Raw genomic sequence first — 20928 nt, forward strand, 5'->3', positions numbered from 1 at the left:
AAAAGTCATCTATCAGCCAGAGACTGCTCTAATCTGAGGTCTGTGAATTAGAGAAGGTAAAATGTATTTGATGTATCCATGGAAGATTTGTATTTTCCATTGCAGTGGGATAATGCTAGAGATGATTAAATCTTTTGAGATTCATATTCCCCAGGTTCGGCAAATAAAAATAATAATAATTTGTAGCAAATAAATTCACCAAGGGACAGAGGCACACCAATTACCCTAAAAATTCGCATATTACACTGTGTGGCCTCCTACGACTCTATCCAACCTCTTTCTAGCTCTTTTACACAAACACAACATTAGTAATATCAAAGTGACCTTTATATACTGTATGTGGCTACAGGTAAAGGGATGGTAACCGTTCTACACTACTGTTTAGTCTCTTACAATATCTGTACAGTATGTTAAAAAAAAATCTCCTGATTTCTATTGCTAAGCTATGAGCTGCGACATCTTAAACAAATCCACCATTGGATCCTGCCCCTAAAGCAAATTCAACGTAGAATAAATAATGGAACCAACTTTGTAATTCTGAATTATTTACATCCAACAAAACTAAGTTCAAAAGTACAAACATAACACACAGTCATGCACAGTGCTCCCATAAAAGATGGCCAGTGCTCTACAACAGTGCCAGCCACAGAAACCCCTCAGTGTTATCTTGAGTAGCACCAGGGGCAGAATATCATTGCTGCAACTGTGTGGCCCCACAGGGACCAAACAGGTGAGTGGGTCCAATGGGGGAGGGGACCAAAGACTTAAGGGGGTCTAAGGGGTGAGGGTAGACCAAAGAGGTAAGGGGGCCCAAGGGGTGAAGGGAATCAAGGGATTAAGGGGGCCAAGGGATCCAAGAGGCTCAAAGAGGTAAGGGGGCCCAAGGGGTGAGGGGTCCCAAGGGGTAAGGGGGACAAATAGATATGGGGGCCAAAGAGGTAAGGGGGCCCAAGACGTGAGGGGGCAAAGGGGAAAGAGGACCAATTTCTACCTTCAAAGCAAGGGGAATTGTGCATTATAACATGTTCTTCGGTTGCAAAGGGCCCATATACTGTTTTTACTTGTACCCTCTTCTGTCTGTGTCCGCCAGTTAGTAGCATTATATGTATTTTTTTGAAAGCAGAAAACTGGCAGAAAATCGCATTTTTTTTTTGCCAAGAGATACAGATTTGGTGCTGAAAATTTTACACTATATTCCTGTACCCAATCTACACCTCCTGGCAAAGAAACGCATCAATACCGCATCATAACACTTGCAGTTTTGATGCAATTTTTTTCCAGGAGGTGTAGATTGAGTGCAGGAATATGCTCTAGAAATTGCATCACCAAATCTACATCTCTTGGCAAAAAACCCTGCAGTTTTCTGCCAGGAGATGCAGGTCTGTGAACTTTGTGACCTCACCTCAGGTGAGTGTGAAGACACAGCCCTGTAAAATGTCTGTCAGAGGTTAATATTCTTAATTTCACCAGACAAGAGTCCCTTTTGTGTGTTAACTAGTGTTTGTCGAGTCATTGTTTTCCCCAGGACTATCGGAATCTCCCATTGTCTACGAATGTGGATTACTAAATTAATATAACTTCCCCCAGCCTCTCTTTGTACCTAAACTCAGATGAAAATTTCCTATGTGTATTGAAATTCCATTCAATCAAAGCACGGCCTTATTCCACCGATCCAATGAGATCACATTCCCTGGAATGAGCATGCGGGAGATATAAAAAGGGACTGTTGGAGTCACCAGGTTGTTCTTTTGCTACATGGCTGCAATCTAGGGGTTTCGATCCCGGTTAGAAGTCCATTACCCAGCCTAGACACTTCGGCGCCGTCTAGGGAATCTGAAACTGGATTACATTGTGCAGGAGTACCGCCAAGGATCTTAGGATTCGGCTGGAAGAAACCCAAGTTGGGGACAATTCGTTTACCTGGCTACGAACTTTGCAGTGCTCGTGAAGCTTCCTAAGCTGGTCACTATCTGATTCACAGTGAGTGCCTGTCAAAAGCAGGGTGCTGCTGGTTTGGGGTATGTGGCCCTGGACACAAATAGTCTACTCCCTGGTGAGGTAGCAGAAGGGTGAGATTCTGTTGCCTTTTACATCATGTGGTTTGCATGATTTTCTGTTCTATGCCTTTGACTGTTGGGGATCCAATAAAGTCTAATTATTGTGGCTCCCACACCCTGTGTTGTCTCAGTAGCATTCTGCTTATGGGTACGGAGTTCAGGTGTTCAGTTTGGATGAGTCCTGGTCCTTGCAGTCTTTCTAAAGGCGGCCGGGCCAACGGACAAGAGCACTCACTGACCCCCATATCTTGACAGTGAGGTCACTCAGTTCAATGAGGTCACCTGAGGTCAGGTTACCTGCAATCACAGGTAGAGGACCATGGGAACCTCTAGCTGTGACCGAAAATAACCTGAGTTACAGCACTGCTCATTGTGTGGCTCAGTCTCTGCCTGTAGCTCACAGTCGACAGTAGGCGGTCATGTTCTATGCCCATGCGCTGTGCCTTGAAATGTATCAGAGATAGAATCATTGTGGGACATATTTTGGATTAAATCAGACCTGGGTGTTTTGGGGGTTATTAAAGGGGTGAAAGAGGGTGTGTTTTTTTGTATTTTATTTTAAAGAAAGGATTTTTTTGATGTTTGTGTTTATTTCTTTTCACTAAAAGAATAGTAATTGGGTGGGGTCTCATAGACGCCTCCCATTTCTAATCTATGGCTTAGTGTGAGCTGTTAATAACCCCTTATAACCTCGATTACCACCACACCAGGGCAATCGGGATGAGCCGAGTAAAGTTCCATGATTGTTCCCTCTAATAGGTGCGACAATCCTGGGTCACTGTATTTTTAGACTGGGGGCCCCATAAGTATGGGTCTCCTCAGCCTGACAATACCACCTCCCAGCTGTTGGCTTTATCATGGCTGAGTATCAAAATGAAGGGGTAAAAAGCTGCATGCGGTGCCTCTTATTTTGATACACAGCCAAGATAAGTGCACGGCTGTGGGCTGCAGCCTATACCTGTATGCTTTATCTGTCCTGGGTATCATAATATGGGGGGAACCTACGCCAATTTTTTATTTATCTATTTTTAGACCAATCTAGAGCCGCAGACAGGGTCTGTGATTCCAAGCAGTCAGACACGCTGTCACTCAGGATGGGGGTGCATCTGACTGCAACTGTAAAATAGTGAGTTTATGGAGATTGATTCATAGACTGGATTACATATATTCATAAATATATGTATATTATCGCCCATCCCTTTAAGGATGCCTGTGTGTTGGAAAATGCTAAACCAAGAGTTTGAGATGGTAAGAACCAAGCTCATCTGTTAGTCGTCCATCAAAGCCATCTGACATTGTTTGTCAAAGTTGTCAAAGTAGTGCTATATATTGTTTAGAATGTTGGGCTAAGGGCTGAAATAGCCATGAGAAACTTCTTTCTGTAAGTTACTGTTACACTGAGGTCAAAGCTCAGCGAGCTTCAAAGGTTTATAAATATAAGACTGAAGTAGGTCTTGTTACAGGTCTCTAGTGCGCAAGTACACTTATTTCGCGGGTAAAATGTACCACGTGACATGATGTAATGCTCAAACTAAAATAAGGATAGTTAGTTTTTGTGTTACCATGTAAAGAGATAAGGACAATCAGGAGGAGGGGTTTTGGGTTATAAAAGAAGCCCACACTTCAAAGGTAGTGGAGAAGGAGGGAGGAGAAAGACGGACTCACCAACCCGACCAGACGATCTACAGACAGAGAGACGGCTTACTACATCACAGCTATGTAAGAGATATGAACTGTTATTTTTTCTATCTGTCTCCATCTATTAACTCAAGCCAAGACAGTTATTTTTCTCTAATGACTGTAACCCTCCAACTCTTATCTGAATAAATTCATAATATGTTTTTGACCTATCTTCGCTCCAATCATTATATACTGGCTATGCAGTTGTCGCCGTAAACCCATTATTTAACATTTGGCGAGCACCAGCCTGAATGATTGTGAACCACAGCTGTTTTCTGTGAAAGGTGATTTTTTTCACGCTGCCTATTATTGCAGAAGGACTCTTTTTTTTTTTTTTTTTTTTTTTTTTTTCTCTTTCTCACGTCATTCCCTGCCCTTTGTCCAAGAAGGGGGGTCTGTGAGTTTGGGAGTAATCTTTCTGTCCAAAGTGCTGCAGGCAAAGACGATACACTGTGTCCACATCACGAGCCTAAGAGAGGGTTAACGTGACAAGCTGCAAGGAGGTCGTATGTGTCAAGCCTTGACGGTTGGAGCCATTCTCAGGACCATCCATCCAGTCGGTTGAAGCCATTCTGAGGACCATCCATCCAACAGACGGTTGAAGCCATTCAAGGACAAGCATCACATACTGGTGAGAAATGGATTTTATTCATGATTATTTTAGTAACTGTCATGTAGAGTATTCTTTTGATCATACACATAGTGACGCACAGTTATGGTCAAATCTGTACCGGCAATGTGAACTTGAAAATACTAAGCTAGATAAAAAGTTTTTTACTGTGAATCGGTTACAGAAAAAGATACAGAATGTATTGGGTATGGTATACACTTACAACTCCATGGTGGGTGGGGCACAGCCATATGCACACACTATCTGCATGGTGACTGACACACCCATAACAACAGGCACGTCCAATACAACAGACACACACGTCACAGATTCAGAGACAACAGATTGTCCAAATTGTTCGATATTAGCAGAACATATCGAACATCTGGAGGATCAGTTGGAAACAAGAGCAGATTTAATATCAAAACTACGGAAAGATATTAAATATGTATCTGTTAATACGAGACAGAACAAGACAGAAGCTTTAGGTTCAGACGTACCGGACGGGCTGAATACGGCCGAGGACGAGACTCTGAATGAGGAGGAACTTCGGAAAAAGAAGTTACATGATAAGGCTGCCCGTCTTAACATTAAAATCCATGACCAATTAATGAAAATCATTAAAGACATACCGAAATATGATGATAAAATGGACGCCTTCCATAATGCGGACATTTTTGAGTCACATTCGGATAAATATAATCTAACAAATGAACAGAGAAACAAGATTTACAGGGTATGGCTTCCCTCCCACATGGCAAAAAGGTTACAAGCAACACCTAGGACTGACGAACACAATGACCTGATCCATGACACAAAGGAAGATAGGCTGAGACAGTTAATTCTCTTTACCACAGGAGAGACTACCCCAACAGTCGAATTGTTAGAAAACCTTAAGACACACATACAGGAGGATCCATTTGTCTTTGTCGTTAAATTTGAACAGGCCTACAAAATGATAATGGAAATCGGATCTGATCAAGAACCGCCTTCCATGATCAAGGCCTTTGTTAAAAAGTTTAAATATTTGGACCCTGCTTCATTCGAAATAGCTTCTAGAATGGAAAGTCTACAAGAGGTCACGTCATTTATTGATAGAATACGTAGACGAATGAAGCAAAATCAGGTAAAATCAAAAATAGCCATGATAGAAGGGACCACTGACACATTAGTATCCCAGGAAAAACAGATCAAAAACAACAAAAGACCGGTGTTGAATTCTAAAAACAAGAATTCAGGGGGGGGTAACAGGAAAAGCACAATTCATTGCTTTTTCTGCGGCCAACCCGGACACCTGAAGTGGGAATGCAAGAAATTCCTGAGGGCGGGAGTTGAGGAAAGGCTGGGTAAGGAGAATGGACTGATGCCAAACACATCCAGTGCACCTCCCCCATCTTCAGCACCTCCACCTTCATACACGCCCACTCGTACTGACAACAGAAATAACCAATCACCATACACGCCCACTCATACTGACAACAGAAATAACCAATCACCATATGCACCTCTGACCAGACAGATAAGGGAAATGTCCATACAGGGATTGGATGGAAGGGGCAAGACACCTGTTGCTCTTCTCCCTTCTCCATCCTCCTGACTGGCAAAGCCGGTCCCCAGGCTGCATCCACTGGAATTCGTCACTCGAGTTTCAATGGATAGCTGTGGTCGACCATTTTTAAAGGTAAATCTTGAAGGTCAGGAAGTAACATTTCTCCTTGATACAGGTGCGCAATTGAGTGTCACAAATGTTGATTTACATTTAAAGCCAGATTCCCCTGTATGCACAATTGTTGGTTTCAGTGGTAAAAATGGAACAAAGGTGACTTTAGCGCAGGATGTTTCTTTGGAAATACCTGGTTTTTTGAAAACGAAAATGGATATTTGGTGTTGTCAGGATACTGAGAATATAATTGGCACTGATTTTATGGAAAAGCATGGCTGGATTATTGATTTGGGTAACAAAACAGTATGGAAAGATTCTAACGGTTGTAAGGCGGTAGTTATTGATCCAAATGAATATAGTCATGTCGGGACCATTTGTTTGACCGATGTAGTGTCAGCAGATCATTTGTGGCCTGAAACTGGTGGTGATGAAGTATTGACTGAGTTAGTACAGCGGTTTCCTTCTTTATGGGCTCAGTACAGGAATGAGGTTGGAACAATGAAGGATGTAATTGTCAAAATTGAAGGTCGAGACCCACCTCCTCAGCGTCAGTATAAGTTGCCTCCGGAGTCAGTTGCTCCGATGTCGAAGATTATACAGGAATTGTTGGCTCAAGGTGTCATACGAAAGGCAAATTCGGTTTGTAACAATCCATTGTGGTGTGTTCTGAAAAGCGATGGTAGCTATAGGATGTTGTTGGACTTGAGGATGTTCAATAAGTGTACTCCCAATGTAGCACCGATTGTAGCTGATACACATGACATGATGTCGAGATTGGATGCTAAGGCAAGGTATTTCTCAGTATTGGATATCAGTAATGGTTTTTTCAGTATACCGATTGAGCAAAGTTGCCAATATCGATTTGCATTCAACCACCTCGATCAGCAATATGTATGCTGTAGGCTTCCTCAGGGGGCTAGTATGTCGCCAAGCATTTTTCATCAGGCGCTGGCGAACGTTTTGTCGAAATTTTCTCGTCCGGAATGTTTATTGCAATATGTGGACGATATCTTGTTGAGTACGGAGGATGAGAATTTGCATATTTCTCTACTGGCAGAATTGTTTGAGCTGCTGCATGATGCAGGTTTAAAACTGAATACCAAAAAGGTCAAGCTGATGCAGACTGAGGTCAGGTTTTTAGGAGTTCTGCTAAGTCCAGGTACACAGCGACCCCTACAGGACAGAATAGAGGCAATTGCATCTCTTCCAATTCCAACATCACACAAGGCACTAAGACATTTTTTAGGGCTTGTAAATTACTCAAGGGATTTCATTGAAAATTTTGCTGACAAAGCCAGACCTTTGTATGATCTTTTAAAAGGTGACAATGATGATTATTTTGGTCCCTGGAGTGTCGAACAGGAAAAAGCCTTCACACAATTGAAACATGATCTACAACACGCACCTGCGTTAAGTATGGTGGAAAAGAACGCACCTTTTGCGCTTCAAGCACACACTTCAGAGACAAGTATCTCTGTGGTTTTGCTGCAGCTGCAAGGGGGGGAATGGAGAATCTTGGGGTACTTCTCTAAGCTTCTCTCACCTGTTGAGAGGGGGTTTGAGGTGTGCGCAAGACACCTGGTGGGAGTGTATTTTGCAATAAAAATCACTCAACACATCATCGGGTTCCAAAAGGTTATTCTCCAAACGCCACATTCCACACTGAAACTTCTCTTTGAGAAAAACATCCCAGGTGTGTCAAATCAGAGATTTGCCCATTGGTTGCTCTCATTGTCTCCAAATCAAATTGAGGTAGATTATAAGGCCAAGTATGTTCTTCCTCAATTGATGCAGTATGAAGGACAAACCCATGATTGCATAGAAACGTTCCATGAACCAAGTCCATCTCTCTTCAGACGACAGTCGGAAGACGCAGATGAACCTGTGTTTGTAGACGGTTCTAGATTTTTTCTGGAAGGACACTATCACACAGGATATGGAATTTTCTATTCCAAGCGAGGACAAGTGGTAAAACACAAGTTACCGAGTCATTTCTCAGCTCAAAGGGCAGAGATAGAAGCGGTGAGAATGGTCCTACAGCTGAATGAAGCTGATGATCAAACTCCAATGGTAATCTACAGTGATAGCTCCTATGTTGTCAGATCCCTAACCGATTACCTGCCTGTTTGGGAAAGGAGAGGCTATGTGGACTCGTCCAACAAAGCCTTGCTGCACCGCGAAACTCTAGAATCAATTTTTGAGATGGCATCTAGGGCCCCAAATAGATTTGCTATAGTGAAAGTCGCTGCACATCAAAGATCTGATGATGAGTTATCTGTAGGAAATGCAACCGCAGATGCTCTAGCCAAAGAAGCTGCCCTGACAGGAGAGGAAGTGTTTGACTCTGAACCTTCTGAGAATTCAGCGGTTCAGAGAGCAGACACGTACATACCTTCATTTGCAGAAGAACAGAGAAAAGATCCTTCTCTTGTTATTTTTCTGGATGATCCAAAACCTCCTTTCATCTGTGAAAATGGGGTTTTGTGTCACAATTCAAATGAAGAATTGCGTCCAGTTGTACCAAAACATCTACAGGTAGAATTCACTCGATACAACCATGAGAGTTTAGGTCACTTGGGACAACAGAAATTGTTAGTCATTCTCAAGGAGAAATTTTATTGGGAAAAAAATGGACGAAACAGTTCAAAGTGTTGTACTATCATGTCTCATTTGTGCCCAAATAAATCCAAGACCTAAAGGACAGAAGCCACCACTTCTACGGATCGCACCTGCAGATGGTCCATGGTCTACACTGCAGATAGACTATATTGGTCCTTTACCCTCAGGTAAACATGGTCTCAGGTATGCATTGATTGTGGTAGATGTGTTCTCAAAATGGGTAGAAATATTACCTGTTAGGAAAGATGATGCTTTGTCCACAGCAAGGGAATTGGTACAACATGTCTTTTGTACTTGGGGGATCCCAAGGATGATTACCTCCGATCGAGGTAGCCACTTCACAGGTAAAATCATGCAAACTGCTTGTGCTATTCTAGGGGCGCGACAGCAATTTCATGTCCCCTATCATCCACAATCTGCGGGAATTGTGGAAAGAATGAATAGGACAATCAAGTCCAGAATTGCAAAGATGCTTTTGGACAAAGGTAACACTTGGGTTGACAAGGTACCTTTCATACTGATGAGTATAAGAGGTTCAATCTCTTCTACAACTCAATTCACTCCGTTTGAGTTGATGACGGGAAGAAAAATGCCATTGTGGTTTCCACATGAGCCATTTTTATCCACTCCACAAAAAGATGCTATCTCAAGGTCCCAATGGTTGAGATCGCTGCAGGAGAACCTGAAAGCGATTCTGCCATATGCGGCATCAAGAATGCAGAAAATGGAGCCACCCTATGAGTCCAAGTTCAAGAAAGGTGCTCTAGTGATGATCAAAACCTTTCGCAAGAGTGGACCATGGGAGTGTAATTGGGAAGGTCCTTTTGAAGTCCTTGAGACTATGGGACAAGTCATGATTCTTGTGCACCGAGTGTCAAATGTGGTAAAAAAGACCCGGAAAACACAAAAAGTGTGGGTTCACGTTGACCAGTGCAAAATATTTGTGACAAAATAATGATACTGCATTTCTTTCCAGGAAGAAATGGATTCCTATACGAACTGGAATAAAGAACCTAAAGACTGTGAAGGAAAGATGACATCAAGCCTTCTAGAGAAAGAACATCTTCCCAAGCTCAAGACAAGCTTCTACGTGATGGGATCTACGTTCCTGCTGCTTTGCTTTATTTTCATCATTGTTTACATGTTACATCAAGGAACAATCGCCAATGATGTGAATGAACAGACTAGAGAGATTCAACATTCTCGAAGACCAAGAGGATCAGATACACGGAACTTACTGACAGAGGACATCACGGACAATTCTGTGGAGATAACAGGAAATATCTGCATGGGATATGGAACAAAATGTTACATTGAATTACATTTCATACACGACACAGACATAATATTACATGCGATTGCAGGACCTAAAACTAGATTCACACAATTACAAGGAGAATATGTACACAATAATAAAACGGGTACATGGGAATGTTCTCCTACAGATGTACTATACTGGAACATAGAGATCAGAGGTGATGAACCTGCTGTATGGTCCGGTGATATTACAAATGACATGATTGCAAAGGGAAAGTTTGGAAGATCCAAAACAGAAATTTTGTTAAAAACTCAGGTTTTTGGGAAAATTCTGGATCCTTCTTTACTCTCCATCACAGAAGGAGATAAAGATTGGGTCAAAACATGGAATTTCCAGATAACACGGGAACCTGTGCAAGTTCAGGTATCTGTAGTGTTTACCGCTACTAACACTATAGTTCCGGAAATAAGGGTTTCACCACAGACAGTACATAATAAAGTAAATACATTGCCCATAATGTTAAAATGTGACACAAGGTTGAAATTGCCTTCTGAGTCTTTGTTGACATGGACCAAAAATTCATCGTTTTTGGGAAGTTTTTTAAACAGTCCAACTAATGTCATTCACAGAGGTCAGATTGGTAATATCAGGTGGATGGATGATACGTTCATTTTTTCCATAGAGAATCCATCTTCCAGGGACTCTGGAATTTACCAGTGTTGCGTTGAAACAAAGACACATTACAGACATTGTAAAGACGTTAGTGTGAATATTTGGTCAGCAGCAGATAGTGCATGCACAGACACGAGGTTCATGCCGTCTTCTCCTTTCCAAATTAATCAATTTCAGTCCAAGTCCTTATTAAGGGATGGAGAATTTATGACAATGGTGTGGACTTTCAATATGTCTCATTGGAAGATCTCTACCAGGTTTCCTCAGTGTCAATCACATCTCATAAACATGGAGATGGGGATAGAACAGTGGTTTGGGAAAAGAACAGCTCAGACTAGGAGTAAGAGAGGAGTGTTAGAAGGAATTCTGGGAGGAATTGGGACAGTGGGAAGTCTGACTAATGCCATGAATATACAGACACTTAAGTCAGATTTGGATAATATTGGTTTTATTGGAGGAAAAGGTGTAAAGGTTCAGAAGAGTCTGAATCAACTTCTTGAAAAGATGGTAATGAATACAGCTGCTGTACTAGGCTCTTCCGTGTCACATCTACAGGATGCTACATTAGCTCTCGTGGAAAGCACACACGAAACACAAGTAGCTAAAGCGTGCCTGGAGATACAGGTAGAGTACTCTTCTAATTTGAAGCTGATTGCACAAGCTTTACAGAGTGGAATTACTCCACTGGGAATACTGCGAAATTTACCTGTAGAGTATGATTTTGCATTGAATCATACGGATTTGTGGGTAAATAAGTGGTTAGGATGTGAACGAAACATTTGTGTTGGCACATCGCTAATCCCGGTGATTGGAAGAGAAGGAACTATTGTTCCTGTTACAGTTTTGGGTATACCTGTGAGCAACACACAACAAGTGTTCTATCAACTGCAGTACACAGATTTTGCATTTGATGGAGTGAACACTGAACAAGTAGACATTTCTTCATGTTTGCATTTTGTTTCTAAGGTGATGTGTTTACCTGGACAGGATAAGGTGATTTATCATTCATGTTTTCATAATCATTCTTCTTGTCATGCGAGAATAGAGACTGTACAGACACTACATGATCTGGTGACTCCAGTAAGTCCAACTAAGATATGTTTTCAGGTCATGTCTGAGACAGAGGTGGTTTCTGTTTACTATTCTGCTTGTGTACATAAGGAAAACCTACCTATGGGTTTGTATTGTATAGAAGGAGATGTGAGATCTCTTTCAAAGAAGGAAGGAAGTTTTAATATCACTTCTATAGGAAAGAGAAATTTAACGGCATTTCCGATACAATTCAATTTATCACAGATAAATGATTTTCCTTGGGATATGTGGACAAGTGAAATAAAGAAAGACAAGGGTTTGTTAGATTTATTAACGAAACAGTTAAAGGAAGCAGAAATTATATTCAGGCATGAACAAGGTGAATTAAGTGATATTGAACACGAATGGAATGGAATGTCAGGTAGAACTTGGTGGAAGAGTTTTAGTAAATCTGTACATTCCTGGTCTCAGTCATCTTTTCAGTCAGCGGTTGGTAATGTTTTATTTAATCCCATCATAATCATATTTTTATTAGTTTTGATGTGTATTATATATCAAGTTTTTGTGATGTGTAGAATTCAGAAGATATATAGGAACATAAAAATAGAAATGAAAAAGGAAGATAACATTCTTAGAGGAATGTTAAATCGCAAGATGACTTTTTGACAGAAAGTTGCAGATTGGTTTATCAAGTCAAATATTGGTCTAGAATTTCCAACAAGAATGTATGTGATACGAATGATGACACGATTGAGTTAGGGTTTCCCGGGGTTCATCAAACTTCCATATTAGGGGGGACTGTAAAATAGTGAGTTTATGGAGATTGATTCATAGACTGGATTACATATATTCATAAATATATGTATATTATCGCCCATCCCTTTAAGGATGCCTGTGTGTTGGAAAATGCTAAACCAAGAGTTTGAGATGGTAAGAACCAAGCTCATCTGTTAGTCGTCCATCAAAGCCATCTGACATTGTTTGTCAAAGTTGTCAAAGTAGTGCTATATATTGTTTAGAATGTTGGGCTAAGGGCTGAAATAGCCATGAGAAACTTCTTTCTGTAAGTTACTGTTACACTGAGGTCAAAGCTCAGCGAGCTTCAAAGGTTTATAAATATAAGACTGAAGTAGGTCTTGTTACAGGTCTCTAGTGCGCAAGTACACTTATTTCGCGGGTAAAATGTACCACGTGACATGATGTAATGCTCAAACTAAAATAAGGATAGTTAGTTTTTGTGTTACCATGTAAAGAGATAAGGACAATCAGGAGGAGGGGTTTTGGGTTATAAAAGAAGCCCACACTTCAAAGGTAGTGGAGAAGGAGGGAGGAGAAAGACGGACTCACCAACCCGACCAGACGATCTACAGACAGAGAGACGGCTTACTACATCACAGCTATGTAAGAGATATGAACTGTTATTTTTTCTATCTGTCTCCATCTATTAACTCAAGCCAAGACAGTTATTTTTCTCTAATGACTGTAACCCTCCAACTCTTATCTGAATAAATTCATAATATGTTTTTGACCTATCTTCGCTCCAATCATTATATACTGGCTATGCAGTTGTCGCCGTAAACCCATTATTTAACAGCAACCAATCACAGCTGTGGGGAAACTGCCAGTGAGCGGGGAAAGCAGCGAATATAGATGAGTGATAATAAGCGACCCGAAAGCAGTGTACAGTCGAATGGAAACTGGTAAGTGTAGTGCTCTTGCTTTATTCTTTTTTCTTTATTTTTCCTTTTTCTAATTACCCTAGTTGCTGAACCCGGATCAATACTCAGAGTTCCCTTAGAACTCTAGGCCTGAGCTTGGCACTCGGGTACATTTGAATTCGCGCAGATCTGGACTTTTAAAGTCCGGATCAACTCAGCACTACATGTGAGCAGTTCCATAGACTAATGGGTACAATTTCCTTCAGTTAAAAACACAGATAGAACTTGTAGGTGAAAAACTGATATCTGAATGAGCCTTCAGTTACCAACGGCACAAACTGGAGTTAAAAGGACATGCAATGCTTTATCTTGAAACAAGCAATAAAATCGATAATACTGTGGCATGGTAAAACTCATGTCTTTTTTTATCTGTTAATCATTACACTGTTTATCTGTTACATCCAGATATGTTTCCCATACTTCTACTTCTTACTCACCAGAAAGAGAATGAAAATCTAGGGCACTTGGATTCAAACTACCAATCCTAATGTCGGGAGAGGAGGTGGGAGGTGAATCATTAGACCCCATACACTTTAGATGGTTCTACCAACTTCAGTCTACTGTTGTTACATGGAGTTTTGCACAACTTTTGCCCACAGTTATGGTGGTGTCAGGCTCTGATCACATTGCAGATTCTGACACTCCACTCGATAGTTTTTCTGGTATCTGGGATCAACACAGGCAGACTCGGGCATTGACTTGCTGTGTGCTGCATCATAGGCATGCTAGCAAGCGTTAATCTCTGCCAGTCTGCTTGTTAGGTTTCTTTGATCACATGTGGTGGGGAAACCAATCACATCTGCTCCCTTTCTATTTAAGCTGGATGAAATCTTTTGCCAGCTATAGTTTCTACGTTGGTCTGTGTGGTGTGGTGCCCTAGATTCTCTGGTGAAAATTGTGCTCATTGCTTGATGTGGTTGTAGAGTTTACCGCATAGGGCCCCCTAGCTTGATGGGACAGCTTAGGGGCCGCAGTTCCCGCTATCCTAGAGTCACTGTGACAACTGTGTGCAGGGTGAGTTTTACTGGTCTACAATTTTTGATGATGCTGCATGTCCTATCTCCTTTTTCCATTGACCCACTCACGATCGTTGTTCAGCCAATGGCCTGCAGCTGTTATACTCCATCATAAAATCCTCTCACTATTGCGCTGCATCATTGTTTTGGAAGTTTTTACCTTGGGCCAATAGACTTGCCTGCAACAGTTATAGCTTGGTATACAAAATTACATGAAAATTAAAGATAATTTAAAATGTTTTAATACACTCTTAGCTATGACTTAGAATAGCACAGATCCAAACATTTACATACCAGATTTTTAATAAAGAAAATGTATGCAAGGAACAAGAGTGTTGAAACTTTTTTAATCAAACTCCAATTACCAGAAACAGGAAAAAAATTCCACTCGTGGCAGCAAGATATATTTAAAACAAGGGTGAGCGTGTTCTTTATTATTTGAGGCAGCTTATTAGTAGTGAGCAGATCGAACCGCAAAGGATTGAGTTCAAGTTGAATTTCATGAAATTCGTGCTTTCGTACAAATTCGAGCACTTTGACATTTGGTTTGCGGTTCACGGAAAAAACTTCCTCAACAACCTTTCTGATACTGCAGAAGCTTCCGAGAGTGGACTAACGTTGTTTTGCATCACCTCATGAATCTGGCCTGCAGCTATGATATCTAGGGGATTATCATACCTTATACAGTGATGGTCAATAACTGGGCGATGCTAAGCGGTTCCTAATGGAGAACAGTTTGTAAGGCAAAGTCGTTTTTTCATTTCTACAGTCATTGGAAAAATCTTTCTTTCCCGTAGAATGTAAGCTCTTATGGTCAGCGAGGTCCTCTCTCTCTACTGTAGAATGTAAGCTCTTATGGTCAGCGAGGTCCTCTCTCTCTACTGTAGAATGTAAGCTCTTATGATCAGCTGGGTCATCTCTTGTACAGTGTAAGCTCTTATGGTCAGCAGGGTCCTTTCTCTCTCTCTTTCTCTCTATCCTGTAGACTGTAAACTCCTATGGTCAGCTGGGTCCTCTCTCTCCTGTACAGTGTAAGCTCTTATGGTCGGCAGGGTCCTCTCTCTCTCTCTCTCTCTCTCTCTCCTGTATAGTGCGAGCTCTTATGGTCAGCAGGGTTCTCTCTATCGCTCTCTCCCTCTCCTGTAGAGTATAAGCTCTTATCGTCAGCAGAGTCTTTTCTCTCTCTCTCTGACTCTTTCTCTCTCCGGTAGAGTGTAAGCTCTAATGATGAGCTGGGTCCTCACTCTCTTGTAGAGTATAAGCGCTTATGGTCAGCACGGTCCTCTCTCTCTGTCTCTCTCTCCCCTGAACAGTGTAAGCTCTTATTGTCAGCAAGGTCCCCCCCCTCTCTCTCTCTCTCTCTCTCTCTCCTGTGTACATTGCAAGCTCTTATGGTCAGCAGGGTCTTTTCTTTCTCTCTCTCTCACTCTTTCTATCTCCTGCAGAGTGTAAGCTCTTATGATCAGCTGGGTCCTGCCTCTTTTGTAGAGTGTAAGCTCTTATGGTCAGCAGGGTCCTCTCTCTTTCTCTCTCTCCTGTATAGTGTGAGCTCTTATGGTCAGCCGGGTCATCTCTCGCTCTTGTACAGTGTAAGCTCTTATGGTCAGCAGGGTCCTTTCACTCTCTCTTTCTCTCTTCCGTAGTAAGCTCTTATAGTCAATAGGGTCCTCTTACTCCTGTAGAGTGTAGGCATCTGTTTCTCTTTTATAGAGTATAAGTTGTTATGATAAACTGAGTTATCTCTCTCTTTTCTAGTAAGAGGCTCCTGTGGTCAGTGGGGCCTTCTCTCTCTCTCTCCTTCCTGTAGAGTGTAAGCTCTTATTGTCATTGGGCTCCTTGCGCTCTGTCTTCTCTCCCCCACGTGTATTTTACAAACATTAAAAACTTTCCAGTATTGAGATATATTTGCTGAAAATTGAATTTTTGCTGAAAATTCAGGAAAACCGATGAATTTGAATTTCAAATGATTCATCCTTCTCTACTCCTAATGCATCATTGAAAAGATGAATAGTCTTTTATGTTGTAACATTTTTGTCTCTTTTCCAACAGAAACTATACAAACTCTTTAACCCCGTCCAGACATTGAACTTACTCGTATGTCCTATTTTCCACTGCGTTCCCTCAAATTGACGAACCTGTATGTGCTGGCAATCGTACGGGCACAGAAGCAGTACACGAACATTCGCTCCCGGGAGCTTAGCTTAAATAATAGCCGAGCATCGCCTGTCACAGCCGAGGCTGGTGCCCGCACCACCCCTTTCTCTCTTACCCTGTAAATGCCACAATAGATTTTGCAAGGTTAAGAGAGGTAGGCTTGTGATTTGATTAAGGGGGCTCAATGGTTGCCATGACAGCAGAAGGTCAAATAATGACCTCCCGATCTGTCAGCTATGGTGGCCTGTTAGACCATGCCAAGAGCATGGTCTAATAGACATTCTGCCAGTGTCATATTGACAGACCTAATGTAGTGCAATGTAAGTGCTTTGCAATTCATTAGACCAGCAATCAGAGTACTAAAAGTTAAAGTCCCACAGAGAGACTAAGTAAAAAAGTTAAAAAAATAAAAAAAACACAAAATAAAAAAGAAAACAATACTATGAAAATAAACACAAATATTTTTGAAATCTAAAAATAAACAACAAATTAAACATATTTGATATCACCATATCCAGAATGACCCAATTTATAAAGCTGTCACACTAGTTAACCCTTTCAGCAAACACAATTACAAAAAAAAAGTGGCAAAAATTAGGTTTTCATCAAACAACTGGAAAAATGGTGGCATAAAACGTGATTAAAAAGACAAATGTAAATAAATATGGTGTTCATGAAAAGGTTATCTTGTCTTGCAAAAAACAAGCCCTCACTCAGCTCTGTTAGCATGCAAATAACTAAGTTATAGCTGTCAGTATATAGCGGTGCAAAATCTATTTTTTTCTATGAAATTGTTTTTATTGTGTGAAAGAGGCAAAACATAAATGTGGTGTTGCTGTAATTGTACTGACCCAAGAAATAAAGGTATCTTTTCAATTTTACTGGACGGTGAACAACCTAAAAAAACTGATCCTGAAGTTCTGTTTTATGTTCATTCTGCCTCCCAAAAATCATAATAAAAAGCAATCAAAAAAGTTATGTGGCCAAACATACCAAACAGTACCAATAAAAACATCAATTTATACTGCAAAAAAAACAAACACTCACATGACTCTGTCTGCAGAAAAATGAAAACTGTATAGCTTTCAAAATATGGAAATGCAAAATCTTTTTTAAAGCATTGTTTTAGTGTGTGATAGTAGCCAAACTTAAAAACCTGATATAAATCGCTGAAATAGTAGCGAAGAAGAATAAAGCTGTCTAATACTAGTCAACGGTGTAAAAAATAAACAAAACCAATTCTTGACCTGCTGTTGATTTGTTTATTCTGCCTCCCAAAGATCACAATTAGGCTTGGCTCACATTTTTCCTGAGCTCTACCCTGAGCATTTACACGGGGTTAAACATGTAAATCACTCAAATTTGAGATTCAGCAGAACTCACGTTGGAAGGGTCCCTATAATGAAGCAGAGGGAGTAATTTTTGGCTCTGGCATATGATCTGGCAGGGTCTGTATTTTTAAGTGTTCATAAAAGCGCACTCAGCAACATTTTTGTGTGCATTTCTGAAAAGACGAACATCGCCGAACAGGATCAGGGTCCAAATGTTCTCTGCTGCCTAATTATTCAGAATGGATCAGTCGGGTGTGTCTTCTGAATTATGTAATTTTGAGATTTAGATGAAAACCCCAAAGTAAGTGCTCAAGAGTGCTCAGCAAAGAGCACAGGATTCTTGTGTCTTGTAAAATGTTCCCAAAAAAGCTTTAACTCATTCCACAAAAGTTACATAGTTACATAGGTTGAAAAAAGATCTAGGTCCATCTAGTTCAACCTTCTTCCATCAAGTCTACATTTTGTCCCTAAGTCACTTATAAAAAAACAAAACAAGTCCCCACTCAGGTCCATCATCTATCAATGTAAATATAGGGGGTTTTCACGTTACTAGTAACACAAAGGCTCCGGAAAAATCTGTGTTCCCAAATCCAAATTCCCCTCCTTCTGAGTCCCACAATGTACCTAATGTTGTCTACATGTTTCTCATTTCTATTGTGAGGCGAGTCTGTTTAATTTACCAGGTGCGTGTCTCCCAAAGCAAGAGCGGGGCACAATGTAAGGGCACTATAATATTGGGCACTACGATGGCAGATTTGCAATTTTCACTCAGCAACATCAATGCTGCTTGTTTCTAGAAGACACCCATGGAGTAAAAATCGTCACAACACCTGTAGATATATTTCCAGAAGGGTGTAATTTCCAAAATGGTGAAACCTGACGGGGGATTCTGCTCTTCTGGCACTTAGGGGATTTGTATACTATTCTAGGAAAATCTGTGCTCCAAAAGTCAAATAGCGCTCCTACTCTGCCGAGTTTTGCCATGTGGCTAAGTAGTACTGTACAACCAAACCTTTTATCTGTGCTATAACATAATATGCTTTCCATTTTGACCTTTCCACTGTGCCTAAAAAAGTAGTTCCTGATTACATATAAGGTATTCTTCGTATTCTAGAGAAATTGCACAACAAACTGTATTGTCCACTTTTTTTCCTATTAGCCAATATAAAATTAAAAACCTGAGGAGAAAACATCATTTTAGTGTTGAAAATGTAATTATTCTTTCTTTACTGCTAAGTGGGGTCAAATTCTGTGAGGCACATGTGGTGTCAGCATGCTCAATGCACCCCTAGATAAATTAATTGAGAGATGTAGTTTCTAAAGTGGGATCACTTATGGGGGACCTGCTTTTCTAGCACCCCAGGGGCATTGCCAATGTTACATGGCAATTTCAAATCATTCAAGGAAAATCTGCACTCCAATATGGTGCTCCTTCCATTCTGATCTTTGCACAGTGCCCCAAATGTAGTTTTCAACCACATATGGGGTATTGGCAAACTTAAAAAAAATTGTGTAATAAATGTTACCATTCATTTTCTTACATTACCCGTTTTGAATATTAAAAACTTTGGACCAAAGCAACATTTATTGGAAAATGTTATAGAATTCTGTGAATCGCCTGAGGGATTAAAATGTTTACTACACTCTTGGATGAATTCTTCAAGAGGTGTAGTTTCCAAAATGGGGTTAATTGTAGGGGTTTCTGCAGTTTTGACGGGTCAGAGGATGTTCCAATGTGACATGACGATTGCAATCTATTCCAGCCAAAATGGCACTCCAAAATTCAAATAGCGCTCTTTCCCTTCTGAGCCCTGCTGTGTATTCAAAAAGTAGTGTTCCATTACACATGGGATATTGGTGTACTCCAAGGCGGGCTTTGCACGTTGCGACATCGCAAGCCGATGCTGCGATGTCGCACGCGATAGTCCCCGCCCCCGTCGCAGGTGCGATATCGTGTGATAGCTGGCGTAGCGAAAATTATCGCTACGCCAGCTTCACATGCACTCACCCGCCCTGCGACCGTCGCTCTGGCCGGCGACCCGCCTCCTTCCTAAGGGGGCGGGTCGTGCGGCATCATAGCGACGTCACACGGCAGGCGGCCAATAGCGGCGGAGGGGCGGAGATGAGCAGGATGTAAACATCCCGCCCACCTCCTTCCTTCCGCATATCCTACGGAAGCCGCAGTGACGCCGGTAGGAGATGTTGCTCGCTCCTGCGGCTTCACACACAGCGATGTGTGCTGCCGGAGGAACGAGGAACAACATCGGACCGTCGCGTCAGCGTAATTATGGATTACGCCGACGCTGCACCGATGATACGATTACGATGATTTTGCGCTCGTTAATCGTATCATCTAGGCTTTACACAGTACGATGTCGCATGCGATGCCGGATGTGCGTCACTTTCAATTTGACCCCACCGACATCGCACCTGCGATGTCGTAGTGTGCAAAGCCCGCCCAAGAAGAAGAAAAAATTGCACAACAAATTGTATTAGTCTGTTTTCCCCTGCAGCCCTTATGAAAATGAAAAATGTGGGGCAAAAGCAATATGTTTGTGGGAAAAATGTATTTTTTCATTTTCACAGCTGAATGTTATACAATTTTGTAAAGCAACTGTGGATTCATGGCTCTCACCACACCCCTAAACAAATTCCTTGAGTAGTGTAGTTTATAAGGTCATCTATGGCTTTTTTTTTTTCATTGTTTAGGCACATCAGGGGCTCTGCACACTGCGACATGGCCACTATTTATTCAAGCCAATTTTGCGCTCCAAAAGTCAAATTACATCCCTTCTCTTTTAAGCCATGATGTGCATCCAAACAGTAGTTTTCCCCTATATATGGATATATAAGGTATCAGGGTACTCAGGAGAAATTGCACAACAAATTGTATGGTGCATTTTCTTCTCTTACCCTTATGAGAATATAAAAAAGCAAAAAAGAAAATATCATTACTTACAGCAAGATGGAATTGCAGCTGTATATGGCTCAGGCCAAAAGACTACTACCACTCCAGCAGGATACAGCTAAACCCCCACTAGGTGGAGGCAACACAGGTGCAGGTGGAGCCATTCACACGCACTTCCAAATATGGAGGAGGTGATGGCTGGATGGTAAA

General features: G+C 41.3%; 1 protein-coding gene and 1 long non-coding RNA gene across 2 annotated transcripts in view; both read left to right on the top strand.

Moving 5' to 3' along the window:
* The window catches only part of LOC142303767 (uncharacterized), a 138048-nt gene that overhangs the window by 104183 nt on the left and 12937 nt on the right, over nucleotides 1-20928 (top strand). The gene's annotated exons all lie outside the window — the stretch shown is intronic.
* Nucleotides 4118-13125, top strand: LOC142301616 (uncharacterized). Its single transcript, XM_075342644.1, has 2 exons — nucleotides 4118-4368; nucleotides 9606-13125. The coding sequence occupies exon 2, from the start codon at nucleotides 9612-9614 to the stop codon at nucleotides 12255-12257; it is 2646 nt and encodes an 881-aa protein (XP_075198759.1). The 5' UTR covers nucleotides 4118-4368; nucleotides 9606-9611; the 3' UTR covers nucleotides 12258-13125.

This window comes from Anomaloglossus baeobatrachus, chromosome 4, assembly GCF_048569485.1.
Source record: "Anomaloglossus baeobatrachus isolate aAnoBae1 chromosome 4, aAnoBae1.hap1, whole genome shotgun sequence".
In the NCBI taxonomy this organism is placed as follows: domain Eukaryota; kingdom Metazoa; phylum Chordata; class Amphibia; order Anura; family Aromobatidae; genus Anomaloglossus; species Anomaloglossus baeobatrachus.